Here is a 23,521-nt window from a genome sequence, read left to right on the forward strand (position 1 = left end):
CACACACACACACACACACACACACACACACACACACACACACACACCATTTCTGTTGTCGCTTGAAATATTGGCCGAGTACCACTGGTGCAAAGATGTGTCTTAAAGGGAATTTTTGCTGAGGGTAAAGACTTCGCCTAAATCAGGGGTCTCAAACATGCGGGCTGCATGCTGCCCATGGAGTTTTTTCCTGCGGCCCCCCCATAGGTGCCGACTCCACCGGCAGCCAAGTTCCCCTCATCCTCCGTCCCCTCTCCCCCCCCCTCACCCCCAAGCGCACCGTGTCCCCGCTCCTCCGCCTACCTCCCTGTCCTTCCCGCCGCCAGGACTTTCCAGGAGGGAGGAGCGGGGATGCGGCGTACTCGGGGGAGGAGGCAGGGCGGGGATTAGGGGAAGGGGTTGGAATAGGGGCAGGGAGGGGGGCAGAGTTGGGGCAGGGACTTTAGGGAAGGGGTTGGAATGGGGGCGGGGAAGGGGTGGGAAAAGCCGGGGAAGGGGCAGGGCTTCATAGAAGGGGTGGAGTGGGGGTAGGAGCAGAGGGGGATCTTTAACCGAAGTAATTCTAAAAGTAAATGCATATTTTATCATTTGAGTGAGGTGCATTACTGAGTGTTTATATTTTATTAAAACTCCTCTTCGCATTAGTTTTAAAAAAGTTAATACATTGACTTTTAATAGCATACTATATTACTCTTCATTTTTTTCATTTTTACTATACTTCTGTATCATTATATGAAAAGGTTTCAGTGATGCGGCCCTCAGGCCAATGTACTAGTCCTCATGTGGCCCTCGTGGTGATTTGAGTTTGAGATCCCTGACCTAAATACTACTTTAATATAGCTTTCTTCCTCCCTCAATTTAATTAGCATGCTAGAAAATCACACAACTGATTATATCTGCTAACAGAATACACCTCCTTTAAAGATTGCAAACATAGAGTTCTCACTCTTGGTCTCATCTTCCCAGGGCAAGACAAGACACAACTCTCATAGCTTTGATAAAGAAATACACACTTAACTTCTTGTGCTTTATATTGATTGCAAAGTTCACTAGGAGTAACAAGAAAACCCTGCAGGTCTTCAGCTTCACTGTCACCCTGCAGTTATAAGTGTGCATTTTAGGACTTCATGGTCCTTGAACTGAATATCAGGCACCCCTGGCATGCTGTATATATTGAAGGATGGGGGCCAACATGGAGATATTTTAGTAATGGTCAGAATTTGAAATGACACATACTACGAACCTGTGTAGATTTTCAAATGTTTGTGAACTGCCTTCTCTTTCCAGATACCTGGCTTACCGTAACTTCATGATTGATACGTATCGCTTAAACCCTCAGGAGTACTTGACCAGCACTGCCTGCAGAAGGAACTTGACTGGAGATGTATGTGCTGTAATGAGGTAAAATCTTAAATCTTGCAGCCACTACCCTTAGCTGTAACAATACATTTTATCCCAGCAAAGCTGCTTTATTACAAATTGTAAGTTATACCTCCTGCATAATGAGGGAGAAGACTTGGGGCCTGGGCGCATCAATTATGTTTCTATTAGGAGATCATCTTTTTTCCTTTTGTGGTGAACACCACATTTATTTTAAAGATGATCCTTTACTCTCACAGATCTTGGGAGACAGACCTGTCCTTGCTTACAGACAACCCCCCAACCTAAAGCAAATACTCACCAGCAACCACACATCACTGAACAAAAACACTGACCCAGGAACCTATCCTTGTAACAAAGCCCGATGCCAACTCTGTCCACATATCTGTTCAAGTGACACCATCATAGGGCCTAATCACATCAGCCATACCATCAGGGGCTCGTTCACCTGCACATCTACCAATGTGATATATGCCATCATGTGCCAGCAATGCCCCTCTGCCATGTACATTGGCCAAACCGGACAGTCTCTACGCAAAAGAATTAATGGACACAAATCTGACATCAGGAATCATAATACTCAAAAACCAGTGGGAGAACACTTTAACCTGTCTGGCCATTCTATGACAGACCTGCGGGTGGCTATCTTAAAACAGAAAAACTTCAAAAACAGACTCCAACGAGAGACTGCTGAGCTGGAATTGATATGCAAACTAGACACAATCAACTCAGGGCTAAACAGGGATTGGGAATGGCTGAGCCATTACAAACATTGAATCTATCTCCCCTTGTAAGTATTCTCACACTTGCTTCTTATCAAAGTGTCTGTACTTGGCTACCTTGATTATCACTTCAAAAGTTTTTTTTCTCTTACTTAATTGGCCTCTCAGAGTTGGTAAGACAACTCCCACCTGTTCATGCTCTCTGTATGTGTGTATATATATCTCCTCGATATGTTTCACTCAATATGCATCCGAAGAAGTGGGTTGTAGCCCACGAAAGCTTATGCTCTAATAAATTTGTTAGTCTCTAAGGTGCCACAAGTACTCCTGTTCTTTTTGCGGATACAGACTAACACGGCTGCTACTCTGAAACCACATTTTATAAGACCCTTATTGACAGTGAATATAACAGTGGAAGTTAAATACTGTGAGCATGGCTCAGAGACCAGCAAGAGATTGCATGTTAACTAATACAGTGATGTTCAGCTTCTACCATGCAGTTTTTTTAGTATGTTTTCAGAATTTCCAGTATGGCAGCTCACTGTGGGTTTTTTTTGCCAAGTGAGCATCTTATATCTGTATTGTGATAAATACTTTTTTAAAATAGCTCTTTTTGTACAAAAGATTCCGAAGCATGTTATACTCCATACATACAGCATCACTAATGCACAATCACCCTGAGGCAGATGGTGGAAGCTAACTGATGCATAGTACGGAAACCATCACAATTCATCCCACTCTTCTCTCTCTCTCTCCTTCCCCCCCCCCCCAATCCTCCAAAGACGTTTTCACATAAACGGGCTTAGCTTTAGATCTGTTTTCTGAATTGTGTGAAATGGTTTCCCGTTGCCCATAATTGAAATTGTCTGTCCACTCTCATTTTGTTGAATGCAGAGAAGTGGGATTGTCAAGCCTGCATTGAGAATTAATGCAATGTGTTATGTTTCCCTGTCTGTGATAAAGGAGAAGTGTAGGCAGCTATAGGACAGTGCTCAACCTGCCTGTGTTTGATTAGCAGCAAACACATCACAGTTCCACACTTGAACTTTCTCCCTGGTATCTTCTTTCTGCAGCTGCAGATGTGCTTGAGGGTTTGTTTCCTCAGACTTTAATCATGTAATGTTGTTCCCTAGAGTGCATGCCTTTCTGGAGCAGTGGGGTCTAGTTAACTACCAAGTGGATCCAGAAAGCCGTCCCATGGCAATGGGCCCTCCTCCTACTCCTCACTTCAATGTGCTTGCTGATACCCCCTCTGGACTTATGCCTCTTCATCTCCGAGCTCCTCAGGTAAATCCTACAGGTGCCACCACCATGTCCATGCACGCACACTTATTCAGATAGAAATAGTGGTACATGTATTTTGGGAATGGCTTAATGTAGTCCTAACTAGTCTGTATTTGTAGCTACGGGCAGTGGTGTGCATACCTGAATGAAGTATGTAGCTCATGCATTTTCTGAAAAAAAGCATCCTTCTCTTCACATGCCCTTCAGTCTCAGTGAGATTCTGTTAGTAGAAGATTTTCCATCTCTCCATTATTCTGTAGAGTAATGCTGCACCTACAGTTGCAGCGCTCCAAACCCAAATTTGCTAGTTTTGTGTGTAAATAGTGGTGAGTGGGGAGAATGCTAGTTCAGTGCACACCATGCATTTTGATGATAATTTGTTTGGGGTTTTTGTTTAGGTCCCTGCTGCCCAGCAGATGTTGAGCTTTCCTGAGAAAAACAAAGAAAAACCTACTGACCTGCAGAACTTTGGACTTCGCACAGACATTTACTCAAAGAAGACCTTGGCAAAGGTAAAGTTGCTTGGGTTTTTCTTTCCCTTTGGCTTCTATTGAGCTTTCTTCCACAAACCTTAGTCATTACATAATCACTAGGTGGGATGTTGCTGCTCCTCCATCCTTGTCCCATGTGTCTTCCACCTGGACAATATTCTAAATTATGGCCTCTTGTAGTTGTGCCAGGTGCCTGAAACGTAATTAACGCAGTAGAAATACAAACCTTTTCACTCCCATAAGTTCATCAGCACTGTCCCTCTCCAAACATTCTGGGAATTCCTACCTCATGATTAGGGCCCTACCAAATTCACTGTCCATTTTGGTCAGTTTCACAGTCAGAGGGTTTTAAAATTTACATCTGAAATTTCACTGTGTTCTAACCGCGGGGGTCCCAACCCAAAAGGGGATCATGGCGGGGAGGGTCACAAAGCTGTTGTGGGGGGGGTCGTGAGGTTGCTACCCTCACTTCTGTGTTGCTGAACTCTGAAGGCAGCAGCTGCGGAGCTTCCTGCATCTGGAGGTGAGTCTGATCTTCCTGTGCTACTGGGAGCGCCCCAGCCAGGGGCTGCTAGCTGCTAGTCCCAGCCGGCTGGGTGAGGGACAGGACTTGCTCTTCCTTTGCATGGCCCCTCTACCAGGGAGATCTGACCCACCTCCGAGTACCTCCTCCAGCTGCAGGAAGCTCTGCGGCTGAGCAGCAACCCTGGAGCTTTGTGCAGCTGGAAGAAGTCCGTGGAAGTGGGTCCGATCTCCCCTGTGCTGCTGGGAGCACCCCAGCTGGGAGCTCCTAGTTTCTGGTCTTTGCCAGTGCCCAGGGGCTCCAGCCAATTTGGTGGCCTCCAGAAAAATGGGCACCTTGAGCTCTGGTGCCTCGAGCTGCTGGGGGCAGAAGCCCAGCGCCCCGAGCCAAGCTCTTGGGGCTGCTGCAGCACAGAAGTGGGGGTCTGATTTCCCCACTGACAGCAGCTGTGTAGGGGAAGCACAAGTACTGTCCCTCCCCGGCCCAGGCTAGCAGCTAGGAACCCCCAGCTGGGGCACTCCCAGCAGCATGTGGGGAGATCAGATATCACAGGGAAGGGCTTATTTCACTGACCATAATACGTTTTTCACAGCTGTGAAAGTGGTAGGGCTCTTCTCATCATAGGTATCGAATGCAGCAAGCTAAATGTTTCAAAATAGATTTCATAGGAGGTTGGGAGGTAATTCCCACTAGTCAATTTTTGTATAGGTTGTTCTGTTTTCCCAGTTCGTATGGGACAATGTTCCTCAGTCTTACAGAACTGGAAGGTCACTTCATCAGCAAAGGGTGGCTCTCTGAGCCAAGTCATGAAGTGATGTTCTAACACACCATCATTGCAGCATGTCCCAAACTGATTTAATGCTGTGATGCACCATTGCAATGCAGCGTCAAGACCAAATGCCATGCTTCTGTGGCTGCCTGCTGCATTTCACACTGGTCTCTCCCTCTGCCCTTCTGGCTGCTTAGAGAGAAGGTATTTGGCAGTACTCGGGTATCCTAGAAACCCTGGTCCATTTATTCAGTGCTGCCTCATGTCGGGAGCTATATAGGGTTCTTCTCAGATCATCGTTTCACTCGCTCTAGTTGAGACCAGACTGACTGCTTGGACGTGGATTCCATAAGAGCAGTATGTGTTATCCCAAAGAGCACACAGATTGAGGATTACTACTGACAATGTCACACTGTTCTAAAGACTGAGAGTACCTACTAGAAATCGGTATTCAACCCATACCAGATTTCATTGTGTGATTTATTTGCTTATTTTTGATTGATACTTATTCAGTGAGAGTGCCTGTCCTTTTTCTCCAGGTGCTCCTCGACGCTTCTTAAACACAATTATAAAAATGGACTTAGGCTTTGGGATTCTCCTCCTCCCCCCCCCCCCCCCCCCCCCCCCCCGAAAGTGATTTCCTTTTGTGTACATGCAATTTACTCCTGGGGGGATTCTGTGCCACTGCACATGTGCAGAATTTATGTCCCCTGCAGATTTCTTTGCTTCCCCACAGAAAAATGACTTTCTGATGGGGAATCAAAGGGGAGCCACAAGAGCAGTCATGTGACCCTCCCCAACAGTATGTTTCGGGGGCCCCAGAGAAGCTGGCAGAGAGGTAAATTACTATGGGGCAGGGGGTGGGACTGGGGAAGACCTGGCTGGTGGCTCCTATCCTGCAGCAGGCTGGGCTGGGCAGGACGGGACTTCCTCTTCCCTTGCACGGCATCTGGGGCTGTCAGACCCACCCTCAGATTTCTCCCCCAGCTGAAGGAAGCTCTGCAAACTCTTTCCTTCCACCCACCCCCCCACTTCCTGCACCCATCGCTCCTCAGCCCAAACCTGGATCCCCCCACACTTGGATCCTGCCTGGGCTAAGCCTGCCCGCCCGCCACAGAGGGGCAGGGCCCTGAGGTGTTTTTGGAGCAGGCCCGGTCCTTGCGCTGTGTCAGGGTTGGGTGCAGCCTCACCACTGAGTCTGTGTCCTTGGGGGAGCTGCACAGTGATCTCCCACCTCTGTGCAGCCAGTGGCCTGTGCTGCCCAGTGCCATGCTGGATGGAGCCTCCACATTTATTTGGCAAATAACATTTGCAGAATTTTTATTTTTTTGATGCATAATTTTTAACTTTTTGGCACAGAATGCCCTTAGGAGTAACAATTTCTTTTCAAGCACTCACACCGCCTATGTAAGAATTGTGAGTGTCTGATGGCTGACACTTTTAATTTGTGTTGCATGGGTTAGTGATCTGTACTCTGTGCAGATATTTGGGGAAAGGATAAGTTATTGGCACTAATTCGGTGTCTTACACAGAACTACATAACCCCATTAACCTTCCCTCCTTATGAGGGAAGCTTTGACATCTGTGATGGAGTGTTTATATCAGCTGAAGCTGGTGGTAGTATCCTCTCCAAGAGTTCTGTAGTTTCAAGGAAACTTTTAAGTAACTCCCAAATCAGTTTGGTGTAGATACAGTAAACTCGGGAGTGATGCTGTGCTAAATACTCATACTGAGGGAAGCAGTTACAGGGAGAGAATGCATCTTTTTCAGAGAGCTTGCATTTCCTTATCGCTTATCCGTGGAGATTCTTTTTTCACTCCAGGTATTTTTATCTCTTTTTGAGGATCATTTTCCTAGTAACGATCTACTACTTCAGTCTCTCAAACTGCACATTACTGTATCCATTATACACCTAATACAATCCAACCTGTCTACTATGCAAGTGTTGTCTTCGTTAAACATACTTTCCTATCCTCCTGTGTGTAATTCTTGCAGGCTGGACAGCTGTCTACGGTAAGCAGTGATATGATCAACTATAGCAGGATTGCTGGGAAGAGTGACTAATAGGCTGTGGTAGTAGATAGAACCACTACAGCTGCTGCTTTTACAAGAAGTTTTTTTGCTCAGAGTAGTGCTCCTGCAAAGATAAGTAATCTATCTTGACTTTTCTTCCTTTATAGAGTAAGGGAGCCAGTGCTGGAAGAGAATGGACAGAGCAAGAGACGCTGCTGCTACTAGAGGTAAGAGCTGATGAAGGAGAATGTTGGATACTGAAGATAATCCAGAGAAAGGAGGAGGCTTTTGTATGTAATAGCTAAGGTTAAGATTTTGTCGTGGGTATTTTTAGTAAAAGTCATGGACAAGTCGCAGGCAATAAACAAAAATTCACGGAAGCCTGCAACCTATCCCTGACTTTTATGAAAAATACTTGGTGGGGACTAACAGTCTGAGCCCCGCCATCGAGAGCTGTCAGGGCTGAAGTCGACGAAGTCACGGAGGTCTGTTAAAGTCACAGAATCTATGAACTCTGAGACAAAATTATATCCTTAGTAATGTGAAATATAATCTGGTGGTTCTTCCGGTGATTGTCCATGTGTGTGCACCACTTGAGGTGCACATGTGGTCTCAACCGCCTATTTTTACTTCGTGTCTGTTTAGGCCACACATGGACTGTTGTCAGATCTATTGTGTATTAATTATATTGATTATAAGAATTCCCAGTTGACACTCTGAGATTTGGTAGGTTCTTGTCCCAAGATCAGGTCCAATAGTATTAAAATTACTGGTTTCTTGGGAACCTTGATGTGCACGGTTGCAACACACTCACCTAGGAAAAACCCGCTGTATCTAAGACCGTTAGAAAAGTTACAAACACCCCAACCTCGCAAGGTAGATAAAGGTAATACAGAATGTGCATCTGAGCATCCACATACTCTCCCCAGCCCTTGCAAAAGAACCTGAAGTATTAGTCATTATCTTCCTCATCACCAATGGTCATCATCCTGGCACCTCCCAAGAGTTGCACCTCCCAGTGCACACAGGCTGTGATACAACTTTTATAATGTGTTATGCTGACACATTGTGCCTACTCCCCTTTTCCTTATTTGTATTTCCTCACCCTGCTAATGTTGGGTTATTTTCACCCATAGGTTACTAGGCCTTTTACCTCAAGCTTATTAGCATATATGTTAATTAGTTACCCTGGCACTCTTGTGGTCAGACATCTGCTATAATCCTAATTTAAAATATCCCAAGCTGGTATAAACTAGCATGTTGTGATTACCTGTCAGCAGTTTAGTCATTACAGCATTCTGTCTTATGATACCTTATGATCTAAGGTTCTTCCTGGTTAACTGCTTATGCTAAGGTTTTTGGGCCTTATGGATTGTTTAACTGTGTTATTGTCTTACGTGCCTTGTAGGCTCATTATATTATTGCTTTAGCTTATACCCATGCCTTACCTAGCAAATACCTATACCTGTAAACAAAACCCCCCTGACTCCCTCATGTCCCATAGCGAGGGTATAAAGGGCAGAGCCAGATCAGCTGCCACTCCAGTTCATCTTTTCTTCCCTAGGCTTAAGATGGAGTGCTACAGTATCTGCATCCCTCAAATCTTTTCTAAAAATTTTGTGAGTAGTTTTTAATAGTTACTAGTGCTAGTGTTTTTTGACGTCTGGCAATTTGTTGTATTAGTCATAGTTATCAGGTTTTTTGAGAATTTACTTCTTTGCACCTCCCCTGTTTTCTCCCCTTTCATTTATCAAAAGCTTTCTTATTTAGGGATGATGTCTCATACAAAATCTCCTGGTTTGAAGTACTGCACCTCTTGTGAGAGAGCCTTTCCCTAGAATGACTGACACTCTGGGTCTGTTTGGTCTGGAGGAATCATATATGCCAGCAAAGTGTGGAATATGCAAGTCCTTTTCTAGGCTAGATGGACAAAAGAGTCCAGGGAAGGCATGTTTAAAAGTGGATCTCTTTGGACTTATTCCATGAGGTTCCATCATATTAGGCCCATTCCATCAGAACTCTGGAGGCTTGAGCTCTGTCTTTTAAAAAAAGTCCCTATTATTGACACTTAAAAAGCTGCCACCTGGGGTTCCATACATAGCTTGCTAAACACTGCTGTGGCAGAGGCATCCAGAGTGGAAGCTTCTTTCAGTAGAACAATCTGTCACTCTCTATTTGGGTAAGACTCTAAGCTCCCATCTCCTTATTTAGGTCACTGTTTGGGACTCATCTCAAATAGAGTCAACATAGGAACAAGCATTCGAAGAAGTTACTTACCTGTATAGTAACTAGTGTTCTTTGAAATGTATAGTCCATATGTGTATTCGACAACCTGCCCTCCTTTCTCTCTGCTTAGGAGTCCTATTACATGCCAGGGCTCTGCGATAGAGGGAGAACTGGAGTGGTAGTTAGATCAGCTTCACTCTTTGTACTGTTGGCACGAAGGTGTTCAGGGCGCATGAATGGACCAGACATTGCTAGCAAAAATGTCTGATCCTGGCACATGAGCACATGTGCACTTTGAGTGGAATACACATCTGGATAATACATCTTGAAGAATTTCAGTTACTGTACAGGTAAGTAATTTTTCTTTGTTGATAAGAATATAAGAAGGGCCATATTGGGTCAGACCTAAAGGTCCATCTAGCCCAGTATCCTGTTTTCCAACAGTAGCCAATGCTAGGTGCCCTAGAGGGAATGAACAGAATAGGTAATCATCAAGTGATCCATCCCCGTTGCCCATTCTCAGCTTCTGGCAAACAGAGGCTAGGGACACCATCCCTGCCCATCCTGGACCTATTCATCTGGTTCTTTTTTTAATCCTGTTATAGTCTTCGCCATCATAACATCCTCTGGCAAAGTGTTCCACAGGATGACTGTGCGTTGTGTGAAGAAATACTTCCTTTTATTTGTTTTAAACCTGCTGCCTATTAATTTAATTGGGTGACCCCTAGTTCTTGTGTTACGAGAGAGAATAAATAACACTTCCTTATTTACTTTCTCCACATGGTCATAATTTTATAGACCTCTATTATATCCCCCCTTAGTCGTCTCTTTTCCAAGCTGAAAAGTCCCTGTCATATTAATCTCTCCTCATATGGAAGCTGTTCTATACCCCTAATCATTTTGTTGCCCCTTTCTGAACTTTTTCCAATTCCAGTATATCTTTTTTGAGATGGGACAACCACATCTGCATGCAGTATTCAAGATGTGGGTGTACCATAGCTTTATATAGAGGCAATATATTTTCTGTCTTATTATCTATCCCTTTCTTAATGATTCCCAACATTCTGTTCGCTACGGATGGAGATTCCACCACCTTCCTAGGTAACCCATTTGTGAAATAGTTTTTCCTAATATCCAGCTTAGGCTTCCCCCACTACCACTTGAGACCATTGCTCCTTCTTCTGTCATCTGCCACCATTGAGAACAGCCTAGCTCCATCTTGTCAAAAGCATTCTGAAAATCACTTTCTCAAAGTAAACTATATCCACTGGATCCCCCTTGTCCATATGCTTGTTGACCACCTCAACGAATTGAGTTTAAAAATTTGGGTAGCTTCTTAAAAAGAGTCACGTATGTAAAATGGAATAAGACAGTTGAGAGGTCTCATGCAGTTTAGAACTATGGATGGTGGTGCTGCCATTCCTGAATTCATAAGAATATCTTTATATAAAATGTGTTTTAACTTCCAGTAATATGTGATTCCTGTATCTGCAGCCCCAGAATCCTATTATGTGCCTGAGTGTATCTACCCGTATCGGCGGGTAGCAATCGATTTATCCGGGATCGATATCGTGCTAGGTGCTTTGCGTATCTTGGATCGATTCTCCACCCCTCCTCCCCCCAGTGTAGACCAGCCCTTACAATGTAGTGAGGTCTTGAGGCAAACAGATAGTTGAAAACGTGGTTTTACACTATGAAAGAAATGCCCTTGGAGTGATGTGTATATATTTGCAAGTAAGGTGAATGCTGTGAAGTTTTGATAATGTTCACAGCTCCCCAGCTATCCCACAAGGTGTTAGAGGAAACTGCTAACATTCCTTTTTGAAGCGTATCTGTTCCTGGAATACAGATGATTCTGTTGCGTGTTGACTAACTTTTCACTTTCATCACTATTAATAGGGGAAGCAAGTTAAGAGGTAGCCACCTAGTCATGTAGTTGTATAGCAAAACCATAATGTGAGTTAACATGCTATTGAGACTCTAGACCAGCATTTCTGAAATGCGGTCACTGTGGCTACATGTGGCAACCAGGGACTTTTCTTGCTGCCATAGCCTCCTGGACACTGATTGGGGAGGGGGTATAAAGTAGCGGCCCCTCCCCCTCCCTGTTGCTCCTGGATGCACCGCCTTGGTGTTGGTTGCTGGGGCCACTAGCGGAGGGGTTGGGCTCTGGAGACACCTGGAGGAGCAGGCAGCCAGTGAGTTCCCCACCTTCCATGGGGAAGTGGGGCTCAAGCTTTGGGCTTCAACCCTGGGGTGGCGGGGCGGCAGACTCTGGCTGTTGGGCTTCGGGCTCCAGCCCCAGGCTCTGGCTGCACAGCTCCAGCCTCCAACCTCAGGCCCTCAGGCTCTGGCTGTGGGGCTTCAGACTCCAGCCCCCTGCTGCCTCCCTGCCCTACCCCCGTCGTCCCTGGCCCTGCTGCTTCCACCACCCCCTATCCAAGGCTTAATTTGTCCCCAGGCGTGCCAGGGCTGAATAAGTCTGCTGTGAAAAGTGATACTTGTATGTTTGTTAATATCACTTTTCACAGCAGACTTACTAGCTAGCAATAGATACATTACAATGATTTGGACGTGTACATGTCCATATTTGTTTTTCCTAAAGTTAATTAAGTATTTTAGGAAAAGTATTTTAGGAAAAAGTGGCTGCACTCTGAGGCCACCAAAAAATTTGTCGTGAGAACCCCTGCTCTAGACCACAGAACTGTACTTTAATGTGTTCTGTTAGACTTCTGGAAAAAGCTCAAGGGAATGAGTGCAAGAAGCCAGGGTTAAGTTGACTCTCTATAAATAAAGTCAAAAATACGTTCTGTTTTGGCACAAACTCTCAGGTCTGTGTCCCAAAACTGACTGGAACTGGAGCTGTTGACTCCCATATTAACACTTGGATCATCTGTTATGGTTTCCATTGTGATAGTGCTAATGAGCCCCACAGTCTCACAGTGCTAGGTGCTTTGTATACATATAATAAACAAGAGGGTCCCAGGCTTTCTCCTGTGGCTCAAGGCAGGATTTTTCTTATTTACTAGTGGTTCGTCCAGTCTAGGTTTAAGTCTTCAGTAATAGAGCTCCCACCATTTCCCCTAGAAATCTTTTCCACTGCCTACAGAGAAGGTTCTCCTTTCCTTAATACCGTCCCATTTCTCCTAGTTGTAGCCTTGTGTACGACAGTTATGTAATTTAGGGGCCTCGTTTTAAAAAAAATAAATAAAAAAAACCTACCAGTACACTTCTTAAAACTGACCTGCACTACGAGCCAACTGGGCTTGGCAATAGAGGAAGATGGACACGTCAGCTGTGCTGTGTGTTAATGCAACACAAGAGCAACTAGCAACACGAGCAACTAGGTGATTACCATTGGGGGGGGGGGGGGGAATGGAAAGTGAGCAAACCAGGGAAAGTCTTGATAGGGAATAGAGACTAACAAGAAGTACAATGATCTTGGCCTAGAGGAGCTGTCAGTTTTGAGACTATTTCTGTGGTGGTATTGTCCTTCTGTGTGTGTCTAGTGTAATGGGTGCTTGTACCTATTTATTTATTCCCATTTTATGCTAGTTAATCAGTACAATAATCCAACACTACCATTTTCTGAACTTGCCTGTACTATACTACTAGCCAAATATAGAAGCTTTATATTTTCCAGAATTGTACTACTCTGCCGGGCAAACAGAGTATTATTGGGTGATTTGTCTGGGATTTTTAGCCATGTCACCACTCGTCAGAAACCTCACTACCAAGTTCTGATACCATAAGGAAAACCATGGACTCTTAATTTCAACAGTGCAGTGCACTTCATACTCTCTTAATTTAATATCCACCACACCTATACGAATAAGCAATATTTACTAAGACAGTCTTCATAGAACTGGAAGTGTATTCAGTATAACAGATTTAGTTCTTTTCTCATGTTACAGATAAACATGGCCTGTGCCCCAGATAATTTATATAGTACCATATAATAAACTGGGTTTACAGAGCAAGAATAGCTAAGTAGCAGTTGATATTGGGCATATACTGTATAAACATAGGACTCTAATACCTCATCATAAATAATAGAGATATTTCCTTGCTTATCAACCTTGACATATAAAATTTATGCTATAATTAATTTAATTATAATTCAACACAGTTATTACTTTGGATTAAACATGCTGGTGGAGTAACTTTCAACCAATATTTTATTGGCAATTTCCTTAGTGATAGTTAATAACTTCACTAGCATGGAATGCTATAGCTCCACTAGAATGGAAGAGAAATAATAGGATGACTTGTGAGCAAAAACAAAATCTGGATTGCAAATCCAACATTGCAACACCTCACTGCAGTAAATAAAGTTGTTTGCTTGGTTAAAACTGATTGGAATGGATGGTGATCCAGCTATGATCCATTGATTTATCGTAAAAAGGTGCAATACTCCTATGGTGTCCAAAAATGGCAAGAAAATATCCCAGTGGAATAATCCAAATAAACATCACCCCAAATTCAGCAAATGCTTATTAAACAAGGAATGAGTTCTGAGCCCATGCTATTTGTTCAATCTTTTTGGTTTTTAGCCTATAAATAAAACAGTAAAGAGAGGATATCCGTTCAAGCTTAAGTGATCCTGCTACAACAAGCCAACTCCATCCAATTAAATCCTCAGGGTAGCTTTGGGCAAATAAAGTGTAGTAAAGTTCCAAAGAAAAAGTCTTATCCAAGATAATTATTCCCCTACTATCCATAGACTGAATGACTGGAGGGAGAAAAATCTGCTTCTCTCCTAGCATCCTCATTTGCCATTTTTTCACTTGTATCTCAGTGTAGCACTGTATGCCTTACATTGCTACAAGAGCATTTTCAGCAGTTCATAATAAGGGCAAGTGTTGTGGGAAGTTAAACATTAGTTTAACAGAAAAATAATAAGCAATGAAGTAGAATGCACTGAATCGTATTATGCAAAAATACAGCCAGTCTAGCTTTCTAACGTGGGGGGTATAGCCAGCAGTAATTAGATGAAATTAGGGAAAGAAATCTATAGCCTGAATATAAGGAAATTCTGCTTGATGCTGAGATCTTCTAAACTGTGGAAATGTTTTCCAAGGAAAGTAACAGAAGCCCCATTGCTTGGGACATTTAAAATTGGACTGGACAAAGCACAGGATAACAATACCATAAAGAACAACCCTGCTTTGGTGCCTGTAGTATGGACCAGATGACCAAACAGAATCTCTGAATTCTTGGGTGTATTTCTCCTTTCCATGGTATCTTTTAAAAGAACCTTAGCTTTCGGTACTGATTGCTTAGTTTATGGTCTTGGACATTTTCATAATTCATGTTGCCCTTCCCTTTCTGGCTTCTTAAGTTATAGTGACAGAGAACATTTGCTCTCCTCTGAAGTATTAAATAGGAATTTCGTTTGTGTTGCATTTGCCCACCTAATCCTGCTTCCTACACTTTGGGTGGAGGGTACAGCAGTGGACTGAGGTCATTCTGGAGATCTCTTTACTACGTCGAGCTACACTAGTTTTAAACTCTGCAAGAGAAACTGATTCAAACGTTTCAACAAGGCAAAACTAAACCACTTATAAATAATCATACAAAACAAGACCTTAGGCCACCTGGTGTGGGTAGGGTGTCCAGATGAGAGGAAGAAAATATCAGGACACATTGGGGGGCGTCCGCCAGCGGAGCGCAAAAAAAAAAAAGCCCGCAGAGCGAAATATCGGGCACCAACCAATCTTTGGTAAAGAGACCTCCAGAATGACAAATATCTGGTCACCACCTGGTGTGGATGTATTTCTTCAAGTTGATCAATGCACAACGAATCTGTCACATTTCAATTTTCAGCTCAGCTATCCATCTGGCTAGTCTCTTTTCACATCTTCCAAAGTGCTCCTCAGCTTGTATTTTTCCTTGCTGACTCAGCATTCTTGACAGCCCAAAGTGTCTTGTGACAGAAGATGACCATGGCTTTGATGAAAACAATTATAGCTGAGGCTATTGCAGCTGCGAAAACACTTCCTTACAGGCTTATGAGGGCAAGACTCCAGTCTGGAAAGCAATTCATTCTAGACTTCTTAGATTTAAAAAAATGTATGTATAGTGCTAGTGAAAGGTGCTATATTTATAGTCCTGGAGACTGATGTCCTCCTTACCCACAGGACAAGTTACAGCATATTCAACACTTGTACAAGCTTCCCTCGCCTTAGTCCTAAATTGGAGTAACTGCCTCAGAGGGTGAAAGTATAGTTCGGTCTCTGGTCCATTTAGTCCTTGACAACTGTGTTAAAACTTCCAATATCTTTTTACTTTTTGCACTTGTGTGTCTTGGAGCTCTCACAAGAGAACATTATATCTAAACATTTGATGCACCCATCCGCATGCTATCAAAGTACCTTGTAGAAATCGGTAAGTCAAGTAGTCTATTTTAAAGTTGATCTACCTTTTGGGTCTCTCTTCTTCCCTGCATGTGCAGAAAGGTTGTGTAAATCTTTCTTTTATGGGGGAGGGAGGAATGTAAACCAGAAAATCTTGCATGTTGTCCTGAAGGTGAAGACATTTCTGGTAGTTTGAATGTCTTGTGGCAGGCAGTTTAAAAGCCGCTGGGCTGCTGATTTCTCTTGCTCTAGACTTTCATCTTTGTAATGGGTGTAATCGAGTCTTTTGAGTAATGTAACTGTCATGGGAAGTCATGGATGTAGAGAGAGTGGTCAATGCTGAGGTAGTCTGAGCCCAGTCTGAGGGCTCTACCAAGAACCTTAAATAAGAACTTGTGATAAGTTTGTGAGGAGTGTAATATCCACAGGATCAGGTGAAGGGCTCACATCTATCTGTTTGGAAGATAGGTTACTGCATTTAGGGCTAGTTGAAGCTTTTTTTCAAGGCACTAGTTTCCAGGTACAGTATATTTCAGTAGTCCATCATGCAGGTTACAAAAGGATTGGAATACTGTGCCTAAATTGATATCCATTTGGGTAAGTTGTTGACTTGTGGCCTGTTAAAGATGGAAGAAGATGGTCTGGTAGATACCACTATTTGTGAATCCAGTAGCAGTGAAAGAAGGAACTAGGAGGATCAATAGGCTGCAAACTATTTTGATGAATGGAGGACAGATCCCTCATTTCAGATTGGTGACAAATTTGACTGGATCTTCAGAATACTTCCATCTTCCACCAGCATTGTTTCCATCATGTCTGGGTTTATCTTCTCCTGGTGCTTTTCATTCAGATGCTGACCCACCATTTAGGCACTGGGACATGCTGGGAGGAGAATAGGTAGAACTGGGTGACATCTGTATGCTGTTGATAAGTGAGGCTGTATTTTCTCACTGCCTTCCCTAGTGATTTTAAATATGCATTCAGTGTGATGGAATAGAGGACAGAGTCTTGTAATACTCCACAGTTGAGGGTTCTAGATGTGAAAATGAGGGATCAGTGAAATCACTCAGAGGAAGGATCTGAATCAACTCATAACATTAGCGCTCACCACTGCAAAGTTAAGGTGGTCCAGCAGCATCTCATAATCAGCTGTGTTGAAAGCTGATGAGAGATGACCAAGGAATCTTAGTATGGATCTTAGTTTTGTGCATGTGGTGGCCAGGAGGAAATCTTCCGTCAGTGCAGCTTCTGTACCATATCCTAGGGTTGGACCTTTGGTCTGACCCAGTAGGGCTGTTCTTATGGGTTAAACACCCAATTGGGAAGAGTGTTGGATATTGGCAGAAGCAGGTGTAGTTGGGAGATGGCTGTTCCCCGGCTTCTCTAAATTTGGTGACAGTGATCAACATCTTAGGTAGTGATCAGATAATAGAATGCTTTAAGGCAGATAGCTGACTTTTCTGTAAAGGAAGGCAATTTCATTTTGCCCAAGGAACTTTTTGCCTTTTTGGCTATCCACAACTGGCGGGAATCCGAATCGCATGTCGTCATTTGAATTTCCTCCACTTCTTCAAGGACTTGCTGTTGTATAACTGGACCAAGGTCTAGGAAAGTTGGTACATCAGTGGTCCAGTGTCTAGTCCCCATCACTTGGGATTCTGATAAATTATTTCAGATGCAGGAGATCTTGTCCACAAAGTAGACTTATTTAATGTGGTTCAAATACCTCTGCTCTTACCAAAGATTAAGGGATTTAATAATCTCTCTACACTACATTCTAATACTTCAATCCTGAACGCAGGATTTTCCTTACCATTTATAGTGTAATAGATGGTGCTCTGTAAATATAGCCACATTGACAATCTGTTGCTTCTGATACACCAAGATCCTCACCTTACAACTCATGGATTCTGTCTAGTTGCCAGTGATCAAGAATGTTCTGTAGTCTTATTTCTAGGCTGTTGAGAAAAATTAGACTTATCTTTATAGCTCATTTCATGGTTGTATCACTGGTATCCTTCTCCATGCTGCCAAAATTATTTGCATTAACAGTGTTTTGTTAGTCTGAAAACTTACAAGGACTCCATCAATTTAAAAATCAAACTCCTGTTTGAAAACTTTTACCTACCTTTTTAGTAGATTGTAACTAAGATTATGGGGGAAAGAATCATTTTCTCATCTTTTCATGTTTTGCTTTGTGCAGCTGACAGCACTTTGTGTACAGTCAATTGTTTACATTGTAGTAGCACCAATAAGGTTCAGGGCCAGGCCCCATTGTGCTAGCTCTGTGCACACATAAAATAAGACAGACCCTACTCCAAACGGCTTATAATTTTAGCATATGATGAGAGAGAACATGAGGAGAAACGTCATGGAGGGTGTAGGTCTGGGAGGGAAAAGGGAACAATGAAACTAATATGTTTGGTGTAAGCAACACTCTATTCCCCTCTATAGTCGATCAGTTTCCCCTGTTTGTGTTAGTCTTTCACACAGCAACAAGGAAAGGGAAACACTTTTAAAGTTAAGAAAATAAGATGTGTCAAACCAAAAAATTGATAGGAGTACATGAAACTACTTAATTTTGTTTTAATTAACGAGGTTTCAAGTTCATGATGTCCCTTTAACATGAGAGAGAATTCTTCTTCAGAAATATTAACAATAACTTCCATTTCTTTCACTCCCCTTTGCTGTAGTCTGTTGCAAATGTTCTTGTGTTTAGATAGTCTCATTATAGGTTGTGTTGACTCACAAATTAAACAATTGTTCTGTAAAGTCTTTCAAGTTTTTGAGATGGTAATTAGCAAACAGAGAATCAGACTTGTGTGTTTGAGCACAGAATAAAAGACCAGAATTATACTGTTTACCGGTTCCCGTAGCCTATAAATTCAACTTGGTGTTTGTGAGAGGCCCTCAACTGTCTAAACAAGTGTTTATGAAAAATCAATGTTTATATACTCCCTTTCACATAGTTCCCCTTTTTTGATTCACTGTTCTGTTTGTCACCAGAATGGATGGTGGTGAGAACAAAAAAACTTGTGTATACATAGCATTATTTACAAAACAATTCTTACCCTTCCTCTTCCTCTGTTGCAGGCTCTGGAGATGTACAAAGATGACTGGAATAAAGTCTCTGAGCACGTTGGGAGTCGCACCCAGGATGAATGTATTCTCCACTTTCTGAGACTTCCCATAGAGGACCCTTATCTGGAGAACTCTGATGCATCCTTAGGCCCATTGGCTTACCAGCCTGTACCTTTCAGCCAGTCTGGAAACCCAGTGATGAGCACTGTTGCTTTTTTGGCATCTGTGGTAGATCCTCGGGTGGCATCAGCTGCAGCTAAAGCTGCTTTAGGTATGGGGTCACTATGGCTATCTTTCCTTATGATTTTGTCTGACATAGTGTAATTTTGTGCTTGGTTGCTGGCTTCCCTGAGCTTTAGAAAGATCAGCTGCTATCTTTAGTGTTCCTTCAAAACGCAGCTAACATAAGTTGAAAACAGAAGCAAATATCTATAAAATTACTCAGGGAGGAGTTACCAGTATGGTTATTGTCTGTTTTGCATTTTACTAATGCTAGACTAGATGACGTATTGAGGTCCCTTCCAGTCCTACACTTCTATGATTCTATGAACTATTAATTGGTTTGTAAAGCACTACATAAGTGCCCATGATTACTTTTTGTCATCATTTTGTTTAAATGTACATTACATTAACAAATACTGCTACAGTGTTAAATCACTTATTTGGAATCTTGTACAAAAAAGATAAACAAAGATCCTAGCTGTCGATTTTGGTTCTATTAATTTTAACTTGTTGCTTTCCTGGTTATGTTACGTAATTGTGATTGGATAGAATAGTTCTTGCATACTCAGTAACCGGTTATCTTATTTTCTGTAGATAGAATAAATGTGCTAGTTTGCATTTGTATAGTTTGGAAGAGATGTTAACTCTAACTACTGCTAACTACCACATTTAAGGGAGGAAATGAGCTTCCTTGTGTTATAAGTGAGGAGGAACTTCAGAACACATAGAAAATTCACCTTGTCATTGTATTTATTTATATGTGAGTCTGTGAAAAATGATTATTTTTGACATGTGACGTGCAGACATCATAATATTTTCTCTTTAATTCTTTAACAGAGGAATTTTCTCGGGTCCGAGAGGAGGTACCATTGGAACTAGTTGAAGCCCATGTCAAGAAAGTGCAGGAGGCAGCAAGAACCTCTGGGAAGGTGGATCCAACATATGGACTAGAGAGCAGCTGCATTGCTGGAACAGGTCCAGATGAGCCAGAGAAGCTTGGTAGGTCATACGTTTTGAATGCAGAAATTTTTGCAGATCAGGTTTATCTTTAGTACTTTTTTTCAGCGAGAAACAAGCATATATATTTTCTATAATAGAATACAGTAAAAACCTGAATCTGTTAGTCTTTAGTATACCATCTCTCTCTTCTTTGGTCCCACCCTCACTTCTTCTGTCACTTTTAGGTCAGAAAGCGACCTAGACAATTATAGAACAAATAATTGTCAGCAATAAGTCTTGCATATGGCTTATCATAAATCAGTTTTGTGTTAACAATTCCCGAAATGTTGAAGCTAAAGGTAGGACACATTTGTCATTAGCAAAATTAGAAGTTAGTGTTCAATAGCATTTAGAGTCTTTTGAATATAAACATTTTTATAATATACAGCTTTCCTGCAGGGAACTTGGACTACATTGTAAATGTCGCCCATTTATTTCTATTGCTAATATTTTAATATAGAAAGTTTTCAGTTTTTGCTGATGGAAAAATCTTAAGCATTTATATAAAAGTGTAAGTAACAGGTAGCAGACATGACTCATTGGTGGTTGTTGTTGTGTGTTAGAGCAAACAATACTTTATTGACACAGTAACTGATATGCACAATTGTAAGAAATAAAAGGAGACCGGATAAAAGTATATATTCTTCTTCGAGTGCTTGCTCATATCCATTCCAGTTAGGTGTGTGCGCGCCGCGTGCACGATCGTCGGAAGATTTTTACCCTAGCAACACCCGGTGGGTCGGCTGTGGAGCCCCCTAGAGTGGCGCCGTTATGGCGCTGGATATATACCCCAGCCGACCCAGCGCCCCCTCAGTTCCTTCTTACCGCCCCTGACGGTCGTTGGAACTGTGGAGCGCGGCTTAGCTGATCTCCACACTCCCTAGCTTCTCTTTGCTCTTGTTGTATCTAGTTATATAGATAGTTGTTCAAGTTAGTTAGTAGTTAGTTATAGTGTATATATATATAGTTATAAGTTGTTATCGGGGGTTTAGGGGGTGTTTTTCCCCTTTTCCCCCCGGCGCGCAGCCGGGCCCATGCCCAAGGCTCCTGGCTTTAAGCCGTGCGCGTCCTGCGGGAAGCACATGCCAACTAGCGACCCGCATAGCTCCTGCTTGAAGTGCCTGGGAGAGACTCATCCAGCAGATAAGTGCCCTATCTGCAAGGCCTTCAAGCCGAGGACAAGGAAGGAGCGGGACTTTAGGCTCCGACAGCTCCTCATGGAGGCGGCGCTGAGTCCGGATCCTCCCTCGGCGCGCCCTGTCCCGGCACCGAGCGCTTCGGTGCGCAGCGCCCCGGCGGGCCCGACCGGTGCGGCAGAAAAGACTGTCCGGCACCGACCGACGTCGGCACCGCGCCCGCCCAAAGAGCCTCGGCACCGATCCATTTCGCCGGGCCATAAGAAGACCGCTAAGACACGGGACGCTGCTGCCGCGAAGATACAGGCTCCCCCGGTGCCGGGGGTAGAGCCGCGTCCGCAGCTGGACCGCCAAAGACAGGCGGCCACACCGTCGACTCCGGCACCGAGGCCGTTGAGTCCGGTGCGGACTGTTTCACCACCAAGGCTGGTGGTGGAACCTTGTCTCCCTTCCACCCCGGAGACCTTTGCCACGGCGAGAGACCTGATCGCCCTCACGGAGCCGGCGCCGTCGCAACTCCCGGCACCGGTGGCTCCACGCGTGCTGCAGTCCAGAGGCAAGCCTGCCCTGGTGCGCCCACCGTCGCCAGCACGAGTCTCTCGGCACCGCTCCAGATCCCGAAGCAGGTCCCGACGCCGCTCGGAGTCCCGGCGCCGAGGGTCACCTCGGCACCGGTCGTACTCGCGGCCCAGATCTTCCTCGCGGCGCCGTTCAACATCCCGGCACCGCCGTGACGACCGGCACCGATCGGGGTCGAGGCGCAGCTCCCGGCACCGGTATGAGCGCCGCTCGGGCTCGAGAGGCCGCTCCCGGTACCACGCCTCCTCCAGATCGTCGTCACGTTCCAGATCGGGATCCCGGCACCGGAGGGACTATCGGCACCGGTCCAGGTCCCGGCACCGTTCGCCGGAACAACGCAGGGACAGGTCCCCTTACGGTCGGCACCGATCGGCACCGTACCATCCGGTGCCGACGGCATCGGGTTCGGCACCGCCGTGGCCGTCGAGATCGGCGTCCCGGTCATCTGAGACGGTGGAGCCCGGCCACCTGCAGGAGACCGAGGACCCGATGCAAGGGCCTGCGCATTGGTCCTTTTGGACTCCTTGGGCCTACCACCAAGCTCAGGGAGCTCCCCTGTCGGCTTCCCGCTCTGGCCGTTCGGACACCAGGGCCCCGGAGTCTACCATCTCCCGCCCTCCTCCAAGGGACGTGGAGGCTCCAGTGCCCGCACCTGCAGAGGCCCCTGACCAGGGGGCAGGAGATGCCCAACACCAGGAGCACCTGGAGCAGGACCAACCATTGGACCCCTTGCCACCGGGGGCATCTTCCTCGTCCTCTCCTGATGAGGCCGTAGCGGGCACGTCGTCCATCGGGCCGCCCCCGATAGACCTTCGGGCCCACCAGGACCTACTGCGGCGCATGGCTCGCAATCTGGACCTCCAGGTGGAGGAGGTTGCGGAGGTCCATGACCCGATAGTGCAGATCATCTCAGCGGATGCTCCATCCAGGGTGGCATTACCGCTGGTCCGCACCATCCAGGCCAACGCCACTACTATCTGGCAGACCCCGGCCTCTATTCCACCCACGGCCAGAGGGGTTGAGAGAAAATACTTTGTCCCATCAAAGGATCATGAGTATCTGTACATTCACCCCCAACCGTGCTCACTGGTGGTTTCCTCAGTGAATGCACGGGAGCGCCATGGCCAGCAGGCCGCTGCGCCCAAATCGAAGGACGCTAAGCGCTTCGATTTGTTCGGACGCAAGGTGTATTCGGCTGGCGGACTGCAATTGCGGGCAGCGAACCAGCAGGCGCTACTGAGCCGCTACGGCTTCAATATGTGGTCCTCGATGGGGAAATTTAAAGAACTGGTTCCCCAGGACTCGAGGGACGAGTTTGGGGCCCTGGTAGAGGAGGGCAAGCGGGTGGCATGCACCTCCCTACAGGCGTCCCTCGATATAGCGGACTCGGCCGCTAGGACCCTGGCGTCGGGGATAGCAATGCGCCGAATCTCCTGGCTCCAGGTGTCGGGCTTGCCTCCGGAACTGCAGCAGACCCTGCAGGATCTACCGTTTGAGGGCCAGGGCCTCTTTTCGGAGAAAACAGACTCGAGGCTCCAAAACCTCAAAGACTCCCGGACAATGATGCGCTCCCTGGGGATGCATGTCCCAGGGCCTCAGCGCAGGCCCTTCAGGCCGCAGCCTCAGCGGTTCTACCCTCCCCCGCCTCGTCCAAGACAGGACTTTGCTAGGAGGCGGGGTCGAGGTGGTAGGAGAAGGTCGACCGGCCCTCAACCCGGTCAGAACCAGGGCCAGTCTAGG

General features: G+C 45.0%; 1 protein-coding gene across 2 annotated transcripts in view; it reads left to right on the top strand.

The window, feature by feature from the left end:
* Positions 1-23,521, top strand: part of SMARCC1 (SWI/SNF related, matrix associated, actin dependent regulator of chromatin subfamily c member 1) — a 164,456-nt gene that overhangs the window by 65,480 nt on the left and 75,455 nt on the right. For both annotated transcript variants that reach the window (XM_026652045.2, XM_026652046.2), the window contains 6 exons: positions 1,288-1,401; positions 3,236-3,389; positions 3,785-3,898; positions 7,350-7,409; positions 18,858-19,116; positions 19,905-20,066. In XM_026652045.2, coding sequence (XP_026507830.1) covers positions 1,288-1,401; positions 3,236-3,389; positions 3,785-3,898; positions 7,350-7,409; positions 18,858-19,116; positions 19,905-20,066 — 863 coding nt within the window. The remainder of the gene's footprint in view (positions 1-1,287; positions 1,402-3,235; positions 3,390-3,784; positions 3,899-7,349; positions 7,410-18,857; positions 19,117-19,904; positions 20,067-23,521) is intronic.

This window comes from Terrapene carolina, unplaced genomic scaffold (genome assembly GCF_002925995.2).
Source record: "Terrapene carolina triunguis isolate 2854851 unplaced genomic scaffold, T_m_triunguis-2.0 Scaffold111, whole genome shotgun sequence".
In the NCBI taxonomy this organism is placed as follows: domain Eukaryota; kingdom Metazoa; phylum Chordata; order Testudines; family Emydidae; genus Terrapene; species Terrapene triunguis.